At 41.5% G+C, this 22,003-nt stretch overlaps 1 protein-coding gene across 1 annotated transcript in view; it reads left to right on the forward strand.

Annotated features, from left to right (window-relative positions):
• Positions 1–6,485: 6,485 nt before the first annotated feature.
• Positions 6,486–22,003, forward strand: part of AKIRIN2 (akirin 2) — a 24,088-nt gene continuing 8,570 nt past the window's right edge. The window contains exon 1 of the mRNA XM_032275286.1: positions 6,486–7,325. Within this exon, the coding sequence (XP_032131177.1) occupies positions 7,091–7,325 (235 nt within the window). The 5' untranslated portion in view covers positions 6,486–7,090. The remainder of the gene's footprint in view (positions 7,326–22,003) is intronic.

Genomic DNA, 22,003 nt, shown 5'->3' on the forward strand with positions numbered 1-22,003 from the left:
GAGTAGCTGGGATTACAGGCACGCGCCACCATGCCCAGCTAATTTTTGTATTTTTAGTAGAGACGGGGTTTCACCATGTTGACCAGGATGGTCTCGATCTCTTGACCTCGTGATCCACCCACCTCGGCCTCCCAAAGTGCTGGGATTACAGGCGTGAGCCACCGCGCCCAGCCCAACAATAGGTAATCTTGTCTTGGGCTGGGCTGTACTAGGTGACCTCTTGAAATCACTGGCAAATATATGGTTCTGATTAAACTGTGATCTAGCCAATTGACTCAAAATAATGACCATATCCAAAATTATGAAAACTGAAAATTCAGCCAGCATCATATCTACAACAGAAAGTACTTTGTGTTCCAAATATGGTGCTTAGATGAGGTTTGGGCCAGCCTGAAAAATTTTATGCAAAAGGAATTACAATGTCTATTCTTCCCTAACCATACTCATTTACACAATGATTAAACAATTTTTCTGCCCTAGACAATCCTTGTTCTGAATATAGATTTGAAATGCCTCCTGAATTAGAACTGCTGTTCCTAATGCTGAGCCTATGATTCTTCAAATTCAGCATGAAGTCAGCGAACACCTCCCTACACCTTATATATTTGCATTATCTTTATTTGACATCAGAAAAAGTTGTTTGAAAATGATTTAACATATGCAGACGATCTTCAGGCTCAGGATGATGAGGTCTTGTGTTACCCAGCTATGTCTACTTTTACTGGCTTTAGTCAAAGAATGACTCATCAGAATCAGATCCTGGAGAATATTTTGGGAGGTGTTAGGAAAGTCTAATACCAAGCAAGACCAGTATCTTGGTAAAATAGTTTAATTTTCTTCAGAGGCTTCTGAGATTGTACAAATCAGAAAATACTTGCTAAGTCATGGTAAAACTATTCTAAATATGTCAAGCCTTTAAAACTTGTTGCAGGCTTTTTAGTTACAAAAAGAGCCATTCTGGCCTGCGTAGGTCACTTCGAGCCATTAGCTATATTATATATTTAGATTCATGTGGCCTGATTCAACTTACTAATGTGTTAAATATAGTTTTCTTTTTCCTATTTCTTCTTTCCTTTTTAATTATTTTTTAAAATTTTTTTTGTAGATATGGGGGTCTTGCTAACTTGCCCAGGCTGGTCCCAAATTCCTGCCCCACTCCCTGCCTTGGCCTCCCAAAGTGCCGGAACTACAGGTATGAGCCATTGCCCTCAGCTCTTTTTCCTCTTTATTACTTCCTCCTCCCCACCCCCTATCTTAAGATCTGCTTTCTTTTTCCTCTTGATCAACAAAATAAATTCATTTCTCAAGTATATTGTGGTAGCTCACACTTGTAATCCCAGCACTTTGGGAAACTGAGGTGGGGGGGATGGCTTCAGGCCTGGAGTTCAAGATCAACCTGGCAATGTACTGAAACCCTGTCTCTATAAAAAATTTAAAAATTAGCTGGACATGGTAGTGCAAGGTTGTAATCCTAGCTACTTGGGAGGCTGAGGCAGGAGGATCACTTGAGTCCAGGAGGTCAAGGCAGCAGTGAGCCTTAACTGTATCACTGCACTCGAGCCTAGGTGACAGAGGAAGTCCCTGTCTATAAAAAAAATAAAAGTAAAGGCTGGGTGCGGTGGCTCACGCCTGTAATCCAGCACTTTGCGAGGCCGAGGAAGGTGGATCACAAGGTCAGGAGTTTGAGAGTAGCCTGACCAACATGGTGAAACCCCATCTCTACTAAAAATACAAAAAATTAGCCAGGCGTGGTGGCACACACCTGTAATCCCAGCTACTCAGGAGGCTGAGGCAGGAGAATCGCTTGTACCCAGAAGGCAGAGGTTGCAGTGAGCCGAGACTGCGCCACTGCACTCCAGCCTGGGTGACAAAGTGGGACTCTGTCCCCCACCCCCCCAAAAATAAAATAACTAAATACAAGTAAAACATACTATGTCATGACTTACGGCTTTTAAGTATTTTTATTTTCAAGTTTAGCCTAAGAAATACTTTTGTGGTTTTTTTTTTTTTTTTTTTTTTTTTTAATAGCTTCCTTCTACTCTAAAAGGATTGGTATGGTATTTTAGTAGATCTATAAAGGAACAAGGATAATGTGGGCTACTGAGGACAGTGTGATTAAAAAAATGTTTAAGAAATATTCAGTTGACAATTACTGAATGTGCAAGGTACTATGCTATTAGCAAGGAGCTAACACAATGGCAGGAGAGGCAGATTCATGAACAGAATTTCATTGCAATGTGGTGAAGATAATGGTGAAAATATGCAGATAGGTGTTTCTTTCTCTGTGAGGCTATAAAACTAATTTGGCTTTGAACTGCTGGGGAAGGCTTCCTCGAGAAGTTAATACCTGGCTTGAGTCTTAAAATATAGGTAATCGCCGGGCGCGGTGGCTCAAGCCAGTAATCCTAGCACTTTGGGAGGCCGAGGCGGGTGGATCACGAGGTCAACAGATCGAGACCATCCTGGTCAACATGGTGAAACCCTGTCTCTACTAAAAATACAAAACATTAGCTGGGCATGGTGGCGCGTGCCTGTAATCCCAGCTACTCAGGAGGCTGAGGCAGGAGAATTGCCTGAACCCAGGAGGCGGAGGTTGCGGTGAGCCGAGATCGCGCCATTGCACTCCAGCCTGGGTAACATGAGTGAAACTCCGTCTCAAAAAAAAAAAAAAAAATATATATATATATATATATATATATAGGTAATCAGGCTAAAAGTGTGGAGCACAGAGCCTGAGAAAAGACACAGGTGAATAGGGAAGGGTCTCCCTTGTCAGTTTAGTTTCTGAAATAGCCTCCTGAGTCATTGGTAGAAGGGGAGGCACCCCAGCCCTGTCACTGTTTAATCTTGATAGCCTTTTGCAAATATGCTATGCAGTGGTGACGGCACAGGCAGCTATTGTGACTAAACTGTCAAGTTTACTAGATATCCCCCACCACCTTTAAGTACAACAAGACTTTGCTGGCGGGGTACGGTGGCTCAGCCTGTAATGCTAGCACTTCCTGAGGCCAAAGTGGGAGGATCGCTTGAGGCCAGGAGTTTGAGACCATCCTGGGCAACTTAGTGAGATCCCTGTCTCCACAATTAAACAAAACACTTTCCTCATTTTCTAGGCAGTCTGGTATATTTCAGATGATAGCCTGATAACCACAGTCACCTCTGTATTAGTTTCTTACAGCTGCCATAACAAAGTACCTCAAACTGGATGGCTTAAACTACAGAAATTTATTGTATCACAGTCTAAGGAATGGAACTCTGAGAAGGTATTTTCAGGGTTCTGAGGACTGTGAGGGAGAACAACTTTCCTAGCTTCTGGTGGTTTGCTGGCAACCTTTCGCATTCCTTGACTTGTAGAAGCATCACCCTAACCTGTTTTCATGTTAATGTTCATGTGGGTCAAAATTCCCTTGGATCCATGCCTGGGTCCAAATTCCCACTCTGACCTACTCTCCCCTTCACCCTGGACTTTTTTTTCTTTGAGACAAGGTCTGGCTGTGTCACCCAGACTGGAGTGCAGTGGTGATTACGGCTCACTGTAGCGTTGACCTTCTGGGCTCAAGCAATACTCCCACCTCAGCCACCCAAGAAGCTGTGACCACAGGTGTCCACCACCATGCCTAGTTAATTTTTTTATTTTTGTAGTGATGAGGTCTCTTATTATTGCCCAGGCTAGCCCCAATCTCCTGGCCCCAAGTGATCCTCCCACCTTGGCCTCCCAAAGTCCTGTGATTACAGGTTTGAGCCACCTCACCTGGCCCAAATTTCTGTTTTTTGTAAGAATACCAGTCATATTGGATTAGGGACTCATCCTACTACATTTAGCTAATTATGTTTGAAATAACCCTATTTCTTTTTTTCTTTTTTAAATAAAGACGGGGTTTCATCATGTTGGTCAGGCTGGTCTTGAACTCCCGACCTCAGGTGATCCACCCCCCTTGGCTCCAAAGCGCTTGGATTACAGGCATGAGCCACCACGCCTGGCCTGAAATAACCCTATTTCTAAATAAAGTCATATTTTAAGGTACTGGAGGTTAGGACTTCATATGAATTTCGAGGGAACACAATTCTCTCAAACATAAGGAATTTAACTCACAATATCCCATTTCCAATGTAGGTTTTTTAACTTAAGGGCAAATCTTAATTTCAGAAAATATTACCAAGAACATAAATGTTTTATCTGATTTCCATGGGTTAACGAATCTTTTTCTATCCATTTACATAAATTATATATGTTCTGTTAATTTTGCAGTATTATGAATTTCATAGTGTTTAGAATTTAGTAGAAATTTACCTAGTAGGTGTCTTAGTTAAGCTGCTATTTCATTAAATGCTTATCTTAGTTTTTTTTTAGGTAATTTTCTACTAAATTGAGACGGAGTTTCGCTCTTGTTACCCAGGCTGGAGTGCAATGGCGCGATCTCGGCTCACCGCAACCTCCGCCTCCTGGGTTCAGGCAATTCTCCTGCCTCAGCCTCCTGAGTAGCTGGGATTACAGGCACGCGCCACCATGCCCAGCTAATTTTTTGTATTTTTAGTAGAGACGGGGTTTCACCATGTTGACCAGGATGGTCTCGATCTGTTGACCTCGTGATCCACCCGCCTCGGCCTCCCAAAGTGCTGGGATTACAGGCGTGAGCCACCGCGCCCGGCCATGCTTATCTTTTTCAAAAGATTTTCCAAATGTAGGAAATGTAGGATATTTCCAAATATCCTAGATTAAAATTAGCCGGGCTTAGTTGTTGATACTGCGATCAGGACTTCTGATCTCTGAAGCACTGGACAATTCTATAAAACAAAAATATATTGAACTACTTCCAAATATGGTTTTAAAATAATAGACAAAATGACTATAAAACATCTGTTACTGAATAAATGACAAGAATAAATGAGCATTGAAAATCAGTATTTACATTGGAAATTGGTATTTATCTATTTGACAGTTGGTATTCACAAAATTGTTTCGTATCGGACTGGTGTTAGTTTCTACTCCTCTCTCTCTCTCTCTCTCTTTCTGCTCCCTCCACCCCCTCTTTTTGAGACAGTGTCATTCTGTTGCCCAGGCTGGAATGCGGTGGCGCCATCTCAGCTCACCACAATCTCCGCCTCCCGAGTTCAAGCGATTCTCCTGCCTCAGCCTCCCAAGTAGCTGGGATTACAGGCGCACGCCACCACACCCGGCTACGTTTTGCATTTTTAGTAGAGACGGTGGTTTCACCATTTTGACAAGGTTGGTGTGGAACTCTTGACCTCAGGTGATCCGCCTGCGTCGGCCTCCCAAAGTGCTGGGATAACAAGCTTGAGCCACCGTGCTGGCTACATACGTCACTTTTTAAATTAGTACTGTATTTGATTCTTACTTTAGGTATCTGACTAAAAGTACAACTTTTAGAAACACTTTTTTCCCCCTTTGCTTCCAAAATGAATCCAATACCTATTACCTAAACATTTCACTATCTTTTGATTAGTTTTGTACCAAAGTTCACAATATAATGCACAAATATTCCACAGAAATAATGCAATGTCTGATATCACTTGCTTTTACCCAGAGCGAAACAATTTGGTTCTGTATGTGGTTCAAATCCTATTCATTTACAGAAGAAAGCTGGCTTTACAGAATTTAGTGGATGAAGCAGTACCTGGGAAGCGCAAAGCATCGAGTTCAACCTAGGATCCTGAAGCCTGATACTATTATTGTTGTTCTCCCTTTCAGTCCTAAACAGGTTTCATAATCTCATTATTTCCTATCCTCTCCATGTGAAAGGTCTTGTTTTGGGTACTGTCAATACCGAAACTAATCTAGCTTTGACTACAGATTGGTTTATTATTTCCCAAATTTTAAATCACTGTGGGAGCAACTATGCGAAGAATCTTAAAAGATTTCTACGTCGTGGCCGGGCGCGGTGGCTCAAGCCTGTAATCCCAGCACTTTGGGAGGCCGAGGCGGGTGGATCACGAGGTCAACAGATCGAGACCATCCTGGTCAACATGGTGAAACCCCGTCTCTACTAAAACTACAAAAAATTAGCTGGGCATGGTGGCGCGTGCCTGTAATCCCAGCTACTCGGGAGGCTGAGGCAGGAGAATTGCCTGAACCCAGGAGGCGGAGGTTGCGGTGAGCCGAGATCGCGCCATTGCACTCCAGCCTGGGTAACAAGAGCGAAACTCCGTCTCAAAAAAAAAAAAAGATTTCTACGTCGCTTAGGTTGCTTTCCCCACCGGTTTGCTTTTCCGTCTCCCACAGTCTCAGAACCTTTTCTTTTTTCTCTTTTGCTTAGCTCCTTTTACACTCAAGCTGTGTAGGGGGATTTAAATTCCAACCCGGAACTCGGAGTCGCGTGCCTTGCATGACGGAAGTCGTAGTTTATGTGACTCCTCCCTTCCCGCCTTTCAGGACGATTCCTCCCCGCAGCCAAAAACTACAACTCCCAAAATGCACTTTCGGTTTGTCCCGCCCCCATGCGCACGCGCTCTGAGGCCGCCGGATTTGAATCGGCGGCGTTGTTATTGACGCCATATTGGGACCGGCGGCGGGTGGGAGAGTCCTACGGGGGAGGGGGAAGCGGTTGGACGTGTTCGCTTGTGCTCCTGCTGCCGCAGCCACCTAGCAATCGCTCCGCATCGATCTCCGCTCGCAAGCTGCTGACCGTACACGGGCGTATTAGGAGCTGCGTTCCAGCCTCACACCCCACGGTGCTGTTTCCGACTTCAGAAAGGATCTATCTCTGCACAGAAGCGCCTCAGGCGCGGCGCAAAGCTCGAGCGGACGGCGGGGGCGGCCGGAGCCTCTCCCGGGGGAGCCGCGCCTGAGGAGGCGGAAGAGCCCCCCTGACGCGACTGGCGTGTGCTGCTGCCCGCCACCGCCCCTCCCGCTCTCACCCGGGTTGTCCCTGGCCACTGCCCCTGCCGCGGAGGCAGCGGCGGCGGCGGCGGCGGCTCTCCTTTCTATAGCCGGCGCTTCGCGACCCGCTTGGCTCCTGAGCCCGTCGGGTAGGCTCTCCTCGAGTTCCCGCTCTTCCCCCCTTCCCTCGCCCTCTTCCTCGTCACCCCTCCCCGACGCCACCCGAGCCCGGCGCCTCAGCTGCCCAGGGCCATGGCGTGTGGAGCCACTCTCAAAAGGACTCTGGATTTCGACCCGCTGTTGAGCCCGGCGTCCCCAAAGCGGAGGCGATGTGCGCCATTATCGGCGCCCACCTCGGCCGCTGCCTCCCCGTTGTCGGCAGCCGCAGCCACCGCCGCCTCCTTCTCGGCTGCGGCCGCCTCGCCGCAGAAGTATCTCCGAATGGAGCCATCCCCCTTCGGCGACGTCTCCTCCCGCCTCACCACAGGTGGGACCCGGCCCCGCGGCCGCCGGGGTGGTCGAGAGAACAGGGGTCCCTGGGGTGGGGGTACCGGACTGTGGCTCTCGTTCTTAGCAAAGTAGTCGGGCAGCCACATTTTTTAGCCCGAGGACCTAATAAGACACAATAGAAATGGCTTGATGTCAAGGTGGGTAGTGTTTGGAGGTGGGTAGGGGCTTTGCCTTGCCGATGTTGGATAGAACCGGGACATCTTTTTCTTTGCGCCGAATGATTAGAATTGTTTCCGTAGTCGCTAGAGCCCCAGAGGAAATGATCAGAGAAGGCGATATTATTCATAAATTTAGGCGAGAAGGGTCACATTTCACCCCAGTCTCGATGTGTGCTTGCCGTAATCGATTGGTTGCAGCTATTAACTCTGGGACTGGGTGGTTTGAGGCGAGGCAACAGCCCCTCCTCCAGTTCAGACATGGCTGATTTTAGTATAGTGGGGGTGGGGGGTGGGGATGGATGTCACTGGGGCGAGATCTAGGCCTGTCATTAATCACCCACAAGAACGCCACTTTGGCTGAGTCAAGACCTGTTTCCCTAGCAGGGTCAACAACAAAGAAAATGCTCTTCCCGTGTACTGTAATATGATCACGCTATACGTCTAGACCTTGAGAAATCTTGAACTTTTAATAAGTATATTGCATTGAAAATTGGGGCTGAGGAGTTGCTTTTATTTAGAAATGCTTTATTTCTGCCCAACAAAGTATGTTGGGAGAAAACAACCTAGCCTTGAGAATAATGAAGAAATCAACTCAAGATTCCGAGGGACCTCAGACTTTTGCTTTTCATCTTGAAACATTTCCTGAGAGGGAGACTATGGGGAATGTCTTTTGGCTGCTTTGTTAAGGCATGTGTATGCCCAGTTTTTTCTGTACTTTGAAATCCTTGTGTGCCCCTGGCACAGTCCTAGGATAGGCTTTTGTGGACTTGAAGTGTAAATGTTTCCTTTGTGTGTAGCATGCAAAGATTTCTGTGTGAGTCTGAAGTAATAATACTACCTTTTAGACAAAGCCTTTTCGTAGCTTGATGTAAATCATTAGCTTTAAAAAGTGAAGTATATACCTCTGTATTTGTAACTTCCATTTGAAATTGACTTTAATTTTTTTTTAAATCACATGTTAAAATAGTTTCTAAATCCGTGGAGTGACCCTCGAATACGCAAGGTACTGTTTTTGATTAAATAGCTGATCTAACTTAAGGACATACTGTTTTAGAGTTGTAGAGAGTTTTCATGGGAATTCTCAGATAAATTTATTTAATGACCTTTATAAATTGTCTTTTAGCTTGAAAAGGCATTCCTTGATTAATTATTAGGCTTTACTTTTAAAAAAAAAAAAAGAAAGAAACCAGTGTCAAGAATGAGCTACTGGTGGTTGACATTTTTAGAATTTGTCTTTTAGTGAAATGGTACCATTAGAAATGGAAATGGAATCTGTACTTAACTAATAAGGCCATTTCAAAATAAAGTCATGAAGTAGCTAACCAGCAATAAATTTCAGTCGAGAAAGTTAATTAATACAGTGCTAGGTTTGGGAATTAAAGTAATATATCTCAATGCCAAAATAATCTCGGGCATGTATGTAGTGGGGGCTATAACATGTCCCCCCCACCTTTAAAGGGCACTTATTCAGGAAGAATTGTGATCCTTTGTAAACTTGTCTTTTCATTGTCATATTGGTAGCTTTGGTTAATATGGTTGGCTCCATATTATCTCAAGTTTAAATTAATTGGACTATCATAGTAAAATGATTGCAATTATTGGAATTGTTTAAGTCAGCTGATTCAGATTCACATTCATTTCCCAAAATACTGATATTCTGTTCTTCAAGGTTTTTTTTTTTTTTTTTTTTTTTGACATCTACTTTGGAAGTTTAATCATATCCTGAAACCTAAAATCACATCGTAATTGATTCTGAGTCTGCTAAAAGTTATTTCAACTAATTTGAATATTTTCATAAAAAATTGACTTGAGAAAACAAGTTAAAATTGAAGTTTTGACTTGCTAAAATTACATTTTGTAATTTGTAGTTTTGAATGACATTCTAAATGTAATTTAATTTGACTTTGTTTATGTGGCCAATTTGGGGTATGCTCCTGTGTGCTTTTAGTAATGTCATAATGGGAGCTGCAGTGTTGTGCAGGTATCAAAGAGCTGCCCCATTTTGATGTTACTAAACTTGGAAATAATTTTCTCAAGCACCTGATTTTTAGCTTCCTATTTCAACACCAATTATTCTTCAACTTTACGGGAGTGAATACCCATCTGTCATTAACTAAAATGAGTAGTTAGTATTGGAAGTAGTCAGTGGCTTACCAAATTGAGATTGGGAACTCTGATTTCCTTTCACATCTGTGAGTTAAAATATACTAAAGTCAATTTTTTTTCAGAGCATGTATACACTTTTTATCATTGCTCTCCTCTAGATACTTACAGTTTAAGTTTCAGATGGCATAGCTGAAGTCATATTGTGGCTTTATTAGTTTCAGGAACTTGGATGTCTGTTTTAAACCTTAGCTATCGTTTTAGTCATTCCAGGAAGGTGATTCCAAAGTTTGACTTGACTTATTTAAATATTTTTCCAACTGTTGCAACTTAATACTGGGAAAAAGGAAGCACTAGCTGAGCTGAAGGAAGTTAAGCTTGCTTTCTTAACAGCAGGGCTTAGAGCCTTTATTATGCGAATTGGCATTAGGAATTTTTTAGGGGCTCCTTACCACACAGCTATCCCAAACCTGTTTTTTGGGACACCTAAGTGTTACTTTAATTCAGAAGTGCTGTCCAGGGCCTAGGGATGGTTGACAAAATATAGCCATATTTTTGTGTAGCCTGAGAGCTAAGAATGTTCTTTACATTTTTTAAATGGTTGGAAAAGAATAAAAAAGATTATTTTGTGACACATGAGAATTATGTGAAATTCAAATTTCAGTGTCCATAAATAAAATTTTATTGGAACACAGCTGTGCTCTTTTTTTTTTTTTTTTTTTTAAGTACTGTTCATTGCAGGTGACGATGACAGAGTTGAATAGTTGTCACAGAGAGTGTATTGCCCCAAAACTCCATATTTGCTCTCTGGTGTTTACAGAAGTAGTTTGCTTACTATCTTGTGAAGCGTCAGCAGTGAAGCTTATGGTATGGGAAAGGAAAAGTGATGAGTGGAAGTAAGGGGAGGGGGAGCAGAAGCATTGAATGTGGTTGGGGAAATGAATGCTTCTAGTAGCTGCATCAGTAGGTATCCTGGTAAGCTATTTGAAAACCAATTCAAAGTATTCTTTACAATTGGTTTTTCAAACATCTCATAATATTACCATTTAGCCAAAAGGTTGTCATGACATTCCCAAAAGAAATTATTTTAATAAAACCAAAATAGCACACAACATTATGAGTGACTGTCAGTCAAATCCAACACATTGTTTTCATTATTATGCAGTGAATGAATGGTCTGAAGATACCTTTCTGTGAATGTTAACATATTTTTGAGTTTGTTAGGCACATTAATTCATATTGTTTATGGCTTGGTAATTACTCTAGTCTGCCTTAGGAATTGAATTCTGTGAAGAGTTAAGTTCCTTTGTAAGAACTCATTGTACTTGCTGGAAACTTGCCATTAAAAATGGAAACTACAGCTTGTGAATGGGGAAGGGTTTACAGGAACATAGATTGTTCACCAGACATTGATGCATGCCTGCAAACGGAGACACCAGCTGGCTGAAATGAAATATAAATGGTTCTAGGCAAACAAATGAGATGTCTGTTGGAGGAGGCAGCATCTCACTTCAGATGTCATTTATATTGAGCCAGAGGTATTTTTTAATATTTTGTGGTTATTTAGACAGCTGTTAAGTTGCTCCTGGTTTCTCATTGGATTTGGCAAATAAATGTTTTTAATGGTCTTTGTACTTCGAATCTTAAACCTGATATTCTGTTTAGGACTGTATGTAGCTGCAGTTATTTCATATTTCTATGAATTATGCATTTAAGAATCCTGTGAGTATATGGCCATTAAAAACTGCAATTGTATTCATCACGGGTATCAATATTTTTTTTTATTTTTTTATTTTATTTTTTGAGACAGGGTCTCACCCAGGCTGGAGTGCAGTGGCGCTATCTCAGATCATTGCAACTTCCATCTCCTGGGTTCAAGCAATTCTCACACCTAGAGGAGTAGCTGGGATTACCGGTGTGCACCACCACACCCAGCTAATTTTTTAATATTTTTAATAGAGATGGGGTTTCACCATGTTGGCCAGGCTGGTCTTGAACTGCTGACCTCAGGTGATCCACGTGCCTTGGCCTCACAAAGCGCTAGGATTACAGGCCCAAGCTGCTGCCCTGGCTTTCTTTTTCTTTCTTTCTTTTTTTTTTGGTGGGAAAATAAAGCGTAACGAGCACAGCAACACATAGGGTAAACATGGCTAGATTAGAGGTTAGCCTCTCTTTGGTGTGGAAGGTACTAGTCACTATAGTTGCCACAGAACCATAACTTGAGGCGTAAAGGAGAATAATATAAATTTCTTCAGTTTTTGAGTGGCTTTATAGGAAAAAGAATATAGTACATATTAATCAGGTCTTTTTTTTTTTTTTTTTTTTTTTTTTTTTCAGCCTTGCTCTGTCGCCCAAGGTGGAGTGCAATGGCACAGTCTCTGCTCACTGCAATATCTGCCTCCTGGGCTTAAACTATCCTTCTGCCTCAGCCTCCCAAGTACCTGGGGGTACAGGGATGTGCCATTATACCCAGCAAATTTTTGTATTTTTTTGTAGAGATGGGGTTTCACCATGTTGCCCAGGCTGGTGTCAAACTCCTAGGGCTCAAGCAATCTGCCCACCTTAGGCTCCCAAAGTGCTGGGATTATGCATTTGAGCCACTGTGCCCGGCAGGTTTTTTCTGCTGAGTGTTTTGATAGACCTAGAAAGACAGTGATAGAAAGCTTTCGTTTTGAAAGATTGAGAATAAAAGCTTCAGTGGAAGTGCCCAGTTTTGAGTACCTTTCCTATTTGAAAAGAAATTTTTCTCCTCATTAAGGAAGAATGTGATACAGCATGGGTTAAGTTTGTGCCTCTTAGATAGTTGCTTCATGAAACTAAATAATGGTATTGGGAGTGGGAGTGGGTATTTTCAAGTACCTGTAACTGAATTAGTTAACCAGCAATTTGTGGTCCCTGTAGTCCTTTTATTTATTGCCATGCCTAGCACTGTGACTCGAAAAATGTTCTCTACGGGTGTGAAACTGCAGGGAATTTCTTGCCTTTGAGAAAACTACCTGCTTTCAAAAAGGTATGAGAAAAAGCACTTATTTAAGCCTATTAAAAACCAACCAGGCATCTGAAGTTGTTAAAGAAACCTTCACAAATGGATTTGCATCTTTAATTTTGTTTCTGACTACAGGATTGCAGAACTCAGCTTACCTCCAGTATTTCTTAGCTTTCTAAACATACACTATTTAAATACACTCCAACACATATAGTGTATGCTGAGACCCTCTATCAGCAACAGTCTCACTGTAGCCATGACTTCACAGGAATGTCTTGAATTTTGAGAGCTAAGATGAGTCATATGAGACTTGTATATGGTGGCTTGAAAATAGCCCTCAAGTTATTCTTACCTGCCATACTGTCCCTCATAATATCTTATCACAAATAGTTTTAAAATGCTAAGTTTATTTGTTGAGTTAATCAAGACTTGACATTTCCCAAGGTTCTTAGAGTTGCTGTGGTTGAAAAAAAAATGTAATTTCAGTTTTACTCTGTAATTCTGTACCAAATTTTCTATTTAGACTGTTCTATGACATTGTCATAATGTGTAACATTTCTGATAAAAAATGTGACTCAAATGAGTTGTAACAAATACTGCAATTAGTTTAAGACTTTGAATAATACTTTTCTGAGGTACTTTAAGTAGACTTCTCAGTATTCATTTTTCTGGATAATGATGAGAAACATGGATTACATAAATTATGATAAGTAGCCCCACGTATAAGAATTTTTCTATTAGATAATTTGCTCTTTGGAAGAAACATTTTGAAGGGTTTTACAGGATTTTTAGGAGAAAATACTTTTTAATATGATCTGATTTTTTTTAATTTCTAAAGGAATTGAGTTGTTTGTTATAGCAAGTTTCTCACATGAGATGATATTGTAGCTATATTAAGCCAGGGAATCCTTGCAGGTTATTTAAAATTCTAGTGTATGTCAGTTTGTCAGCTTTAATATTTATTTTGGGCCTACTGATAGAATTTTACAGTATGACAGATTTTGTAGTATTTCTTGTGATGGTAGGCTTTGTTGGATGGTGAACTTCATAGCACTAAGAGAGCAGCTCATAATAATATACTTTTAGTTTGTCTTGGAATGTAGCTTTTCTTCTTTTAAAAAAACCTTAAATCATCAGTTTTATCTGTCTCAAATGTCATAGGCAGATCATCTTGAGATATACTAGTGATATTGTGATTTTATTAACATTGTGATCTTTCCATTAAATACAACTTTTGGATTTGATTTTTTAGGTCTTTTGATGCACCTGGATTTTCTTAACATTATTAAAACATTTAAATTCCTCTTCTAGAAGTCACTTGTTCAAACCCTTGTAACCTCATTTGAGTTCCAGATACTGTATTGGCTAGGCAGAGAAGAGTAAGAGTCACTCTTGAGAGACAATGATAGAGCAGCCACTGTTGATACTCTTATTAGCTGGCACTTATGTTTTATCAATAGACCTATTTTAATTATTAACGTTTTTTTCACATTGGTATTTCCCTTTTGACAGCCTAAGTATCGAAATTGGGCTACTGATTAAATAACACTTTTGAAAAAGTAGTTTTTTTTCCCTTAAAGTGTTAAAGTTTGTTTACTGACTAAGTTTCTGAAATTGTCTCAGTATGTGATATGTATTCTCACTTTGGTTAGCATTCGTTTTCATTTTTGTTAATGTTAATTCTTAGAAAACTCACTAAAAAAAAATCAAACTAGACGGAATGAAAGGGAGGGACTTGGAAGAGTTGATTTTTTTTGTTTGTTTCTTTTTGTTGAACTTAGCAAATGAAGAGTAGAATGTACAGTTAAGTTTGAAGAAAGCCAATTTTTCTTTTTTTCAGACAGAGTCTCGCTCTGTTGTGAGGCTGGAGTGCAGTGGTGTGATCTTGGCTCACTGCAACCTCCACTTCCAGGGTTCAAGCGATTTTCCTGCCTCAGCCTCCTGAGTAGCTGGGACTACAGGCGTGCGCCACCATGCCAGGCTAATTTTTGTATTTTTAGTGGAGACAGGGTTTCACCATGTTGGCCATGATGGTTTTGATCTCTTGACCTCGTGATCAGCCCACCCTGGCCTCCCAAAGTGCTGGGATTACAGGCGTGCACCACTGCATCCAGCCACAAAAGCCATTTTCAAACATTATTATAGGAGATTGCCTTGTTCCTCACACTAAAATATGATTATCTAGAAGAACTTTTCTAAGTGGTATACTTGATTTAAAGTATAGAAGATTTTAGTTGCTGTGACAGAGTGGGGGACTTTATGCTTACTGTAACAATTTTCTATAGCCCAGGGTAAAATAGTGCATTATCAGAGCTTGGCATGGTAATCAGTTGTACATGTGTGGAAATACTGACCTACTTCAGTTTTTTTTTTTTTTTTTTTTTTTTTTGAGACGGAGTCTCTGTCGCCCAGGCTGGAGTGCAGTGGTGCAGTCTTGGCTCACTGCAACCCCTGCATACAGGGTTCAAGCATTTCTCCTGCCTCAGCCTCCTGAGTAGCTGGATTACAGGTGCATGCCACCACGCCCGGCTAATTTTTGTATTTTTAGTAGAGACGGGGTTTCACCATGTTGGTCAGGCTGTTCTTGAACTCCTGACCTTGTGCTCCATCCACCTGGGTCTCCCAAAGTTGCAGGTGTGAGCCCCCGCACCTGGCCAGTTCTTCGTTTTTAAAACACTGACAAAGTATTCTGGTTAGATATAAATACCTGTCCTAAGAGGAGGCATTTTAGACTCTTGACGCATCCTTTTTATTCATTCCTGGATATAACATGAAGAGGTTCTACATTTTTTTTTTTATAGCTAGTGATCACTGTTTCAGGGATCTAGTTAGATGAGAGTTAAGCTTCATTTTGGTTATTGCCTTCTTGACAATCACATTTTTTGAAGTTTTGGTGTATGAAAATATCAATTATACATAGTAGTGATTTCTCTATTCTAATTCCTGTTTTCTAAAAATTAACCTTCCCCATTGTGTTATTTATTTATTTATTTATTTATTTATTTATTTTTGAGACAGAGTCTCTGTCACTCAGGCCGGAGTGCAGCGGCACAAATCTTGGCTCACCTCAATCTGTCTCCTCAGTTCAAGCAATTTTCCTGCCTCAGCCTTCCGAGTAGCTGGGATTTTTATAGAGGCGTGTGCCACCATGCTCAGCTAAGTTTTGTATTTTTAGTAGAGATGGGGTTTTGCCGTGTTGGCTAGGCTGGTCTTGAACTCCTGACATCAGGTGATCTGCCCGCCTCAGCCTCCCAAAGTGCTAGGATTACAGGCATGAGCCACCGCACCCAGCTGATTGTGATTTATTTTAAAGTTAGATGCTAATAGAATTTTCACTAAGTGTAGTAGTAGTATACTACTGGAGAGGGTAGTAGATGTTAAGAATTTGGGCCCTGATGTCAAACTTGGCACTGTCATGTTTGAGCCATGTGACTTTCAGAAGACATTGAAGCAGAGCCTAACATTTTTCTCATCTCAGGAAATGTACATATGATAATAGTAGTATCTGCTTCTTAGGGTTGTTGTGAGAATTAAGAGTTGAGTGCTGGAAACAGTCACAATAAGTTGGCAACCTCAAATGGGACTTCTACTGACCAGCAGTTTTGCCTTTCAATGAATAAACTTACCTTCTACAGAAAGAAGAGTTGCCATCAATTCACAGTTTTTCGTTGTTTTGAGTACCAGCACAACTGACATTTGTACGTGTCCTGTTTTAGTATCATCGGGGATTAAATAATTACTAAAGCACTGTATACAGTGAGGGAAGGATTCTACTTTTCTCTAAAGTAACCTTATCCTCTTGATTATTCCCTTTTTCTTCTCTCAATTGTATGTTTGCTTTTGGCTTTATATATTCCCAAGCCTTCCATGAGAAAGTAAAAGCAAAAAATACTCATTTTTCTCTAGCTATCTTCCAGATTTCCAAATTCAAAGAGCTTTCAAATAGTCTGTTTACTTCCATTTCTTCAGTCTCAATTCCTGACGTGCTTCAAGCAGCTCCTGTCAGTTCATCAGTGACTTACATGGCACTCAGTCAGTCCCCTTATTTGACCTTTCTTTCAGCATTCTGGCTGCTGACACACTCCTTTCTTCTTGAAATACTTTTTTCTTCTGTGACTATAGTTTCCCTCCATGCCTTAGTGGTTCTTTTTGTCTTTACCTGGGCATTAAACCTAGCAGTTCTTTAGTTCTTTGCTTTAGCTCCATGCTTATCTCACTTAATAGCTCCCTAAGCAGTCACATGCCTGCTCCTGACTTGAGTTTCCACTTACAGATGTCTCTTTAATTTAAATATTCAGTTCGGACCATTCCTCTTTAGCTCTAGCCATGGAAAATTTGGACTTTTTTTTTTTTTTTTTTTTTTGATATGGGGTCTTGCTCTGTTGTCTAGGCTGCAGTGTATTGGTGCGATCTCAGCTCACTGCAACCTCTGCCTCCCGGGTTCAAGCATTTCTCCTGCCTTAGCCACCAGAGTAGCTGGGTTTATAGGTGTGCGTCACCATGCCCTGTTAATTTTTGTATTTTTAGTAGAGACAGACTTTGACCATGTTGGTCAGGCTGGTCTTGAACTCCTGGCCTCAAGTGATCTGCCCACCTCGGCCTCCAAGTGCTGTGATTACAGGTGTGAGCCACCACACCCGGCCTTTGGACCTTTTTATCCCCCAGCCACCATAAGTCAAAATTGTTGTGAAATCTCTTGACTTTAAATGTTCACAACAAACTTACACAATACATGGGATAAATAAAAGAAGTATGTGGACTTCTAATCAATGCCTTATCATGGGAGAGATGGTCTTTTTTTTTTTTTTTTTTAAGGCAGTGTCTCACTCTGTTGCCCAGGCTGGAGTGCAATGGTGGTGTCTCCATTCACTTCAACCTCCATCTCCGGGGTTCAAGGGATTCTTCTGCCTCAGCCTCCCTAGTAGTTGGGATTACAGGTTGCCTGCCATCATGCCTGGCTAATTTTTGTATTTTTAGTAGAGATGGGGTTTCACCATGTTAGCCAGATTGGTCTCGAACTCCTGACTTCAAGCCATCTGCCCACCTTGGCCTCCCAAAGTGCTGGGATTACGGTGCCCGGCCTGAAAGGTGGTCTTAATTCCTCCTATAAAAAGCAGTCATGGTGGTAAAGTAAATGAAGTTGTTCACCCTCAGTCACATAATGACAAATACAGATTTCCTTTTCTAAAGTGTGTTAGGAGAGATGAAAGAATCATTGTATATAGGTTAATGTCATGTAATGAGTCTTCCTAAGTAGGTCCAATCAAATTAATTTGCAGAATATTTTTCCCTTAGGGGAGGGGTATGTATAACTTAGAATTACACTTGATCTTAGCCGAAAGGCTGAGAAGCAATGAACTTAGAACTATAAAATTCATTCAGGTGAGGATGGCAAATGATTTTAAGTTAGTTTAGGTATTTTTGTACTTGTCATGACCTTGCTTTCCTTCCTCTCCACTCCCTAGTATGTCCAATAGTAAACCAACCACTTTTTTAAAAATGGTCACATTAAGAGAATTATTTTGGCCAGGCATGGTGGCTCATGCCTTTAATCCTAGCAGTTTGGGAGGCCGAGGTGGGTGGATCACCTGAGGTCAGGAGTTCAAGACCAGCCTGGCCATCATGGTGAAACACCATCTTTAAAAAAAAAAAAAAAAAGCTATTTTAAACAGGGGCTAGAAACTTAAATACCCATAGTTCTAGACATATAAATGATTTAAAGCAGGAGGGAACTAGTGAATTCCAGTCCTGACCAGCAGCATCACCTCATAAGGAATGTAGTATCTTAAGCTCCACCCTTCAGTGTCTACATTTTAACAACATCCAGAGGTGATCTGTGTGTGCATTAAAATTGTAGAAGCACTTGAGAACTTAGGCCCAAAAGGTAGCAGCCACTTTCCATCTTCAGCTGAGTTTTGCTATGTTATCTAGTTTCTCCAAGAGTAGTCAAAAGCCTTGACTTTTTATGTAAACCCACCCAATTTTTAAATGGCCACAAATTAACGTGTTTGTAAAAAAAAAATCACGTCTGTGGGGCTGAGTTTGGCCTGTGAGTCATCGGTTTGCAATTCCTATTTCCAGGTATGCTAATTCTTTTTTTTTTTTTTTTTGAGATGGAGTCTTGCTCTGTTGCCCAGGCTGGAGTGCAGTGGCACTATCTTGGCTCACTGCAACCTCCACCTCCCAGGTTCAAACAATCCTCTTGCATCAGCACCCTCTACTAGCTGGGATTATAGGAATGTGCTACCATGCCCGGCTAATTGTTTTGTATTTTTAGAAGAGAAGGATGGGGTTTTGCCATGTTGGCCAGGCTGGGCTTGAACTCCTGACCTCAGGTGATCCACCCACCTTGGCCTCCCAAAGTGCTGGGATTACAGGCATAAGCGACCGCATCCGGCCCAGGTATACTAATGTTTTTTGGGGTGCCTGAACAAGTTGTTGTAGGAGATGGGTTTGTTCTTCAGCTTGATTGTGCTGAACTGGTGTCCTCGGTCTGCTTTCTCAGTCTCTGCAAGGTGGCTGAGGTTCTTATATTTATGTAAATATATTTTATATTTATGTAATATTTATATTTATGTAATATTTAACTGTATAAAAGGCATTCATTTATTTTCCCTACAGGAGTAGGAACAACTGTAATCACTACAAGGGCAAAATCTTTCATTTCACTGGTACTATATAGCCAGTGCTACTTATTTGAAGTAAATTATTCAATTTGTGAAAACTCTGCAGGTAAATACACATTACTTTGCCTCTGTGGCTCTGGGTAATTGGAATAGGAGCTGAACCTTTTGCCTTGGAACCATGTTTCTGGAGCGTACACATTTTGGGTTTTGGTTTTGGGGCAGTTCAATTTCCCCTTAACCATTTATTGCCCTGTTTTTTGTTTTTTTGAGATGGAATTTCCTTCTTGTTGCCCAGGCTGGAGTGCAGTGGCCCGATCTTGGCCCACCACAGCCTTGCCTCCCGCCTCCCGGGTTCAAGCGATTCTTGTACCTCAGCCTCTCCAGTAGCTGGGATTATAGGCAGGTGCCCCCATGCCTGGCTAACTTAATTTTTTTTTTTGAGACAGAGTTTCCCTCTTGTTGCCTAGGCTGGAGTGCAGTGACACAATCTCGGTTCACCGCAGCCTCCGCCTCCTGAGTTCAAGTGATTCTCCTTCCTCAGCCTCCATAGTAGCTGGGATTATAGGCATGCATCGCCACGCCCGGCTAATTTTGTATTTTTAGTAGACGGGGTTTCTACACATTGGTCAGGCTGGTTTCGAACTCCTGAACTCTCTACCTCAGATGATCTGCCTGCCTTGGCTTTCCAAAGTTCTGAGATTACAGGCCTAAGGCACTGTACCCGGCCTTTATTTATTTATTTTTTAAATATTTTTAGTGAGACAGGGTTTCTTCAGGTTGGTGAAGCTGGATTACAGTTGTGAGCCACCACGCATGGCCTCCTTTTTTTTTTTTCTTCTTCTTCTTCTTAAGACAGGGTCTCATCAGGCCGAGGCAGGTGACTCACCTGAGGTTGGGAGTTCAAGACTAGTTTGGCTAACCTGGCTAAACCCCATCTCTAGTAAAAATACAAAAATTAGCTGGGCGTGGTGGCAGGCACCTGTGATCCCAGCTACTCAGGAGGCAGGAGAATCACTTGAATCTGGGAGGCAGAGGTTGCAGTGATCTGAGATCGTGCCATTGCACTCCAACCTGGATGACAGAGTGAGACTCTGTCTCCAAAAAAAAAAAAGGAAAAGTAAAGGTCTCACTCTCGTCCAGGCTGGAGTGCAGTGGTGCCATTGTAGCTCACTGTAGCGTCGGAACTCCTGGGATTGAACTGCCTTTCTGCCTCATTTTGCCAGTAGCTGAGACTGCAGGGGCAAGTCACCACACCTGGCTAATTTTATTTTTTATGTTGTGTGGAGATAGAGTTTTCGCTTTGTTGCTCAGGCTGGTCTTAAACTCCTGGCCTTAAGTGATCCTCCTGTCTCGGCCTCCCAAAGTGTTGGGATTATAGGTGTGAGCCACCACATGCAGCCATGCTTTCTTTGTTATTAATTTATTTTGGTAGCTTGTAAGTTATTTGAGAAAATTCTTGTAAGTAGTCCGGAGCTACATAACAAAAGCAACAAGGTTAATGTATCCCCTTAATGTTACAGAAACTGGAGGTGTAAAACTTATATTAACCTGCATTTTTAACAAATTGAATCGTTTATTTCAAATAAGTAATCATTGGCTGTATGTACCAGTGAAATAATGGGATTTTAAAGTGAATTTAAAATGGCATCAGCTCATTCTTTCTGGTCAAGTAGCTCTTGGTTGGATAAGAATATTGTCCTTAAGATTCCTTCAAGCAGAACATAAGAACTGTTTTAAAAGTTTCTGAAGAGATGATCCTGGGAAAATAGCCAATTAATAAAGATGAGTCTCCACAGCAACCCCAAGTTGTGTTTTAATTTATGAAGTAGTCATGACAATATCTAGTATGTAGTTCAGAACTCTACATCGCTCTCTTATTGTGGATCAGTGTCTTAGTTTTTTGTTTTGTTTTGTTTGAAACAGAGTCTCACTCTGTCACCCAGGCTGGAGTGCAGTGGCGCGATCTTGGCTCACTGCAACATCTGCCTCCAGGGTTCAAGTGATTCTCCTGCCTCAGCCTCCCAAGAGGCTAGGATTACAGGCACCTGCCACCACACCCAGCTAAGTTTTGTATTTATAGTAGAGATGGGGTTTCACCATGTTGGCCAGGCTGGTCTTAAACTTCTGACCTCAGGTGATCTGCCTGCTCTCCTTGGCCTTCCAGAAGTGCTGGTATTATAGGCATGAGCCACCGTGCCTGGCCTACAGTATCTTAGTTTTAAGTCTTAATGGCCACTGCAAGTTTTCTGTATGTAATTATGTAGAAGCTTTCCATATCATTTGTGTTCCTGACTAGAACTGGCAGACTTTTCAAGATTTCGTTTTTAACCACATTGTTTCAATTGTCTGTCTAGGTCCACTTTCATTTTGTGTTTTCCAAAGAAGTCCGTGGAGAAATAAATGGTATTGGTCTATAAAATGATACAAAGGGCCTCATACACCCAAACTTAAAACTGTTCGTGAAACCTTAATGTTTGATCTAGTAATGATGCCTGGAGGAAAATAGTAAAGCTTTATGGGTCTGGAGCAAAAGTTTCTAGTTTCACATGTCAGATTTTTAGAACTTAAATTTATGGACCCTAGAAAGATACTTTGACACCCTACTCCCTTCCTTTGTTGCTCTCCTTGAAACATTTTTAGTTGCTTCAAATTCTATGTTCTTTCCTTTGCTCAGTCCTATCTTGATGCTGTTTATCCTTCCCCCATCAATTCCATTATACCTTTTTTCCCATAACTACTTTTTCCTGTTTATATTTTTTTTTTTTTTTTTTTTTTTTTTGAG

This window comes from Sapajus apella, unplaced genomic scaffold (genome assembly GCF_009761245.1).
Source record: "Sapajus apella isolate SASKATOON/1434 unplaced genomic scaffold, GSC_monkey_1.0 scaffold6, whole genome shotgun sequence".
NCBI classification, from domain to species: domain Eukaryota; kingdom Metazoa; phylum Chordata; class Mammalia; order Primates; family Cebidae; genus Sapajus; species Sapajus apella.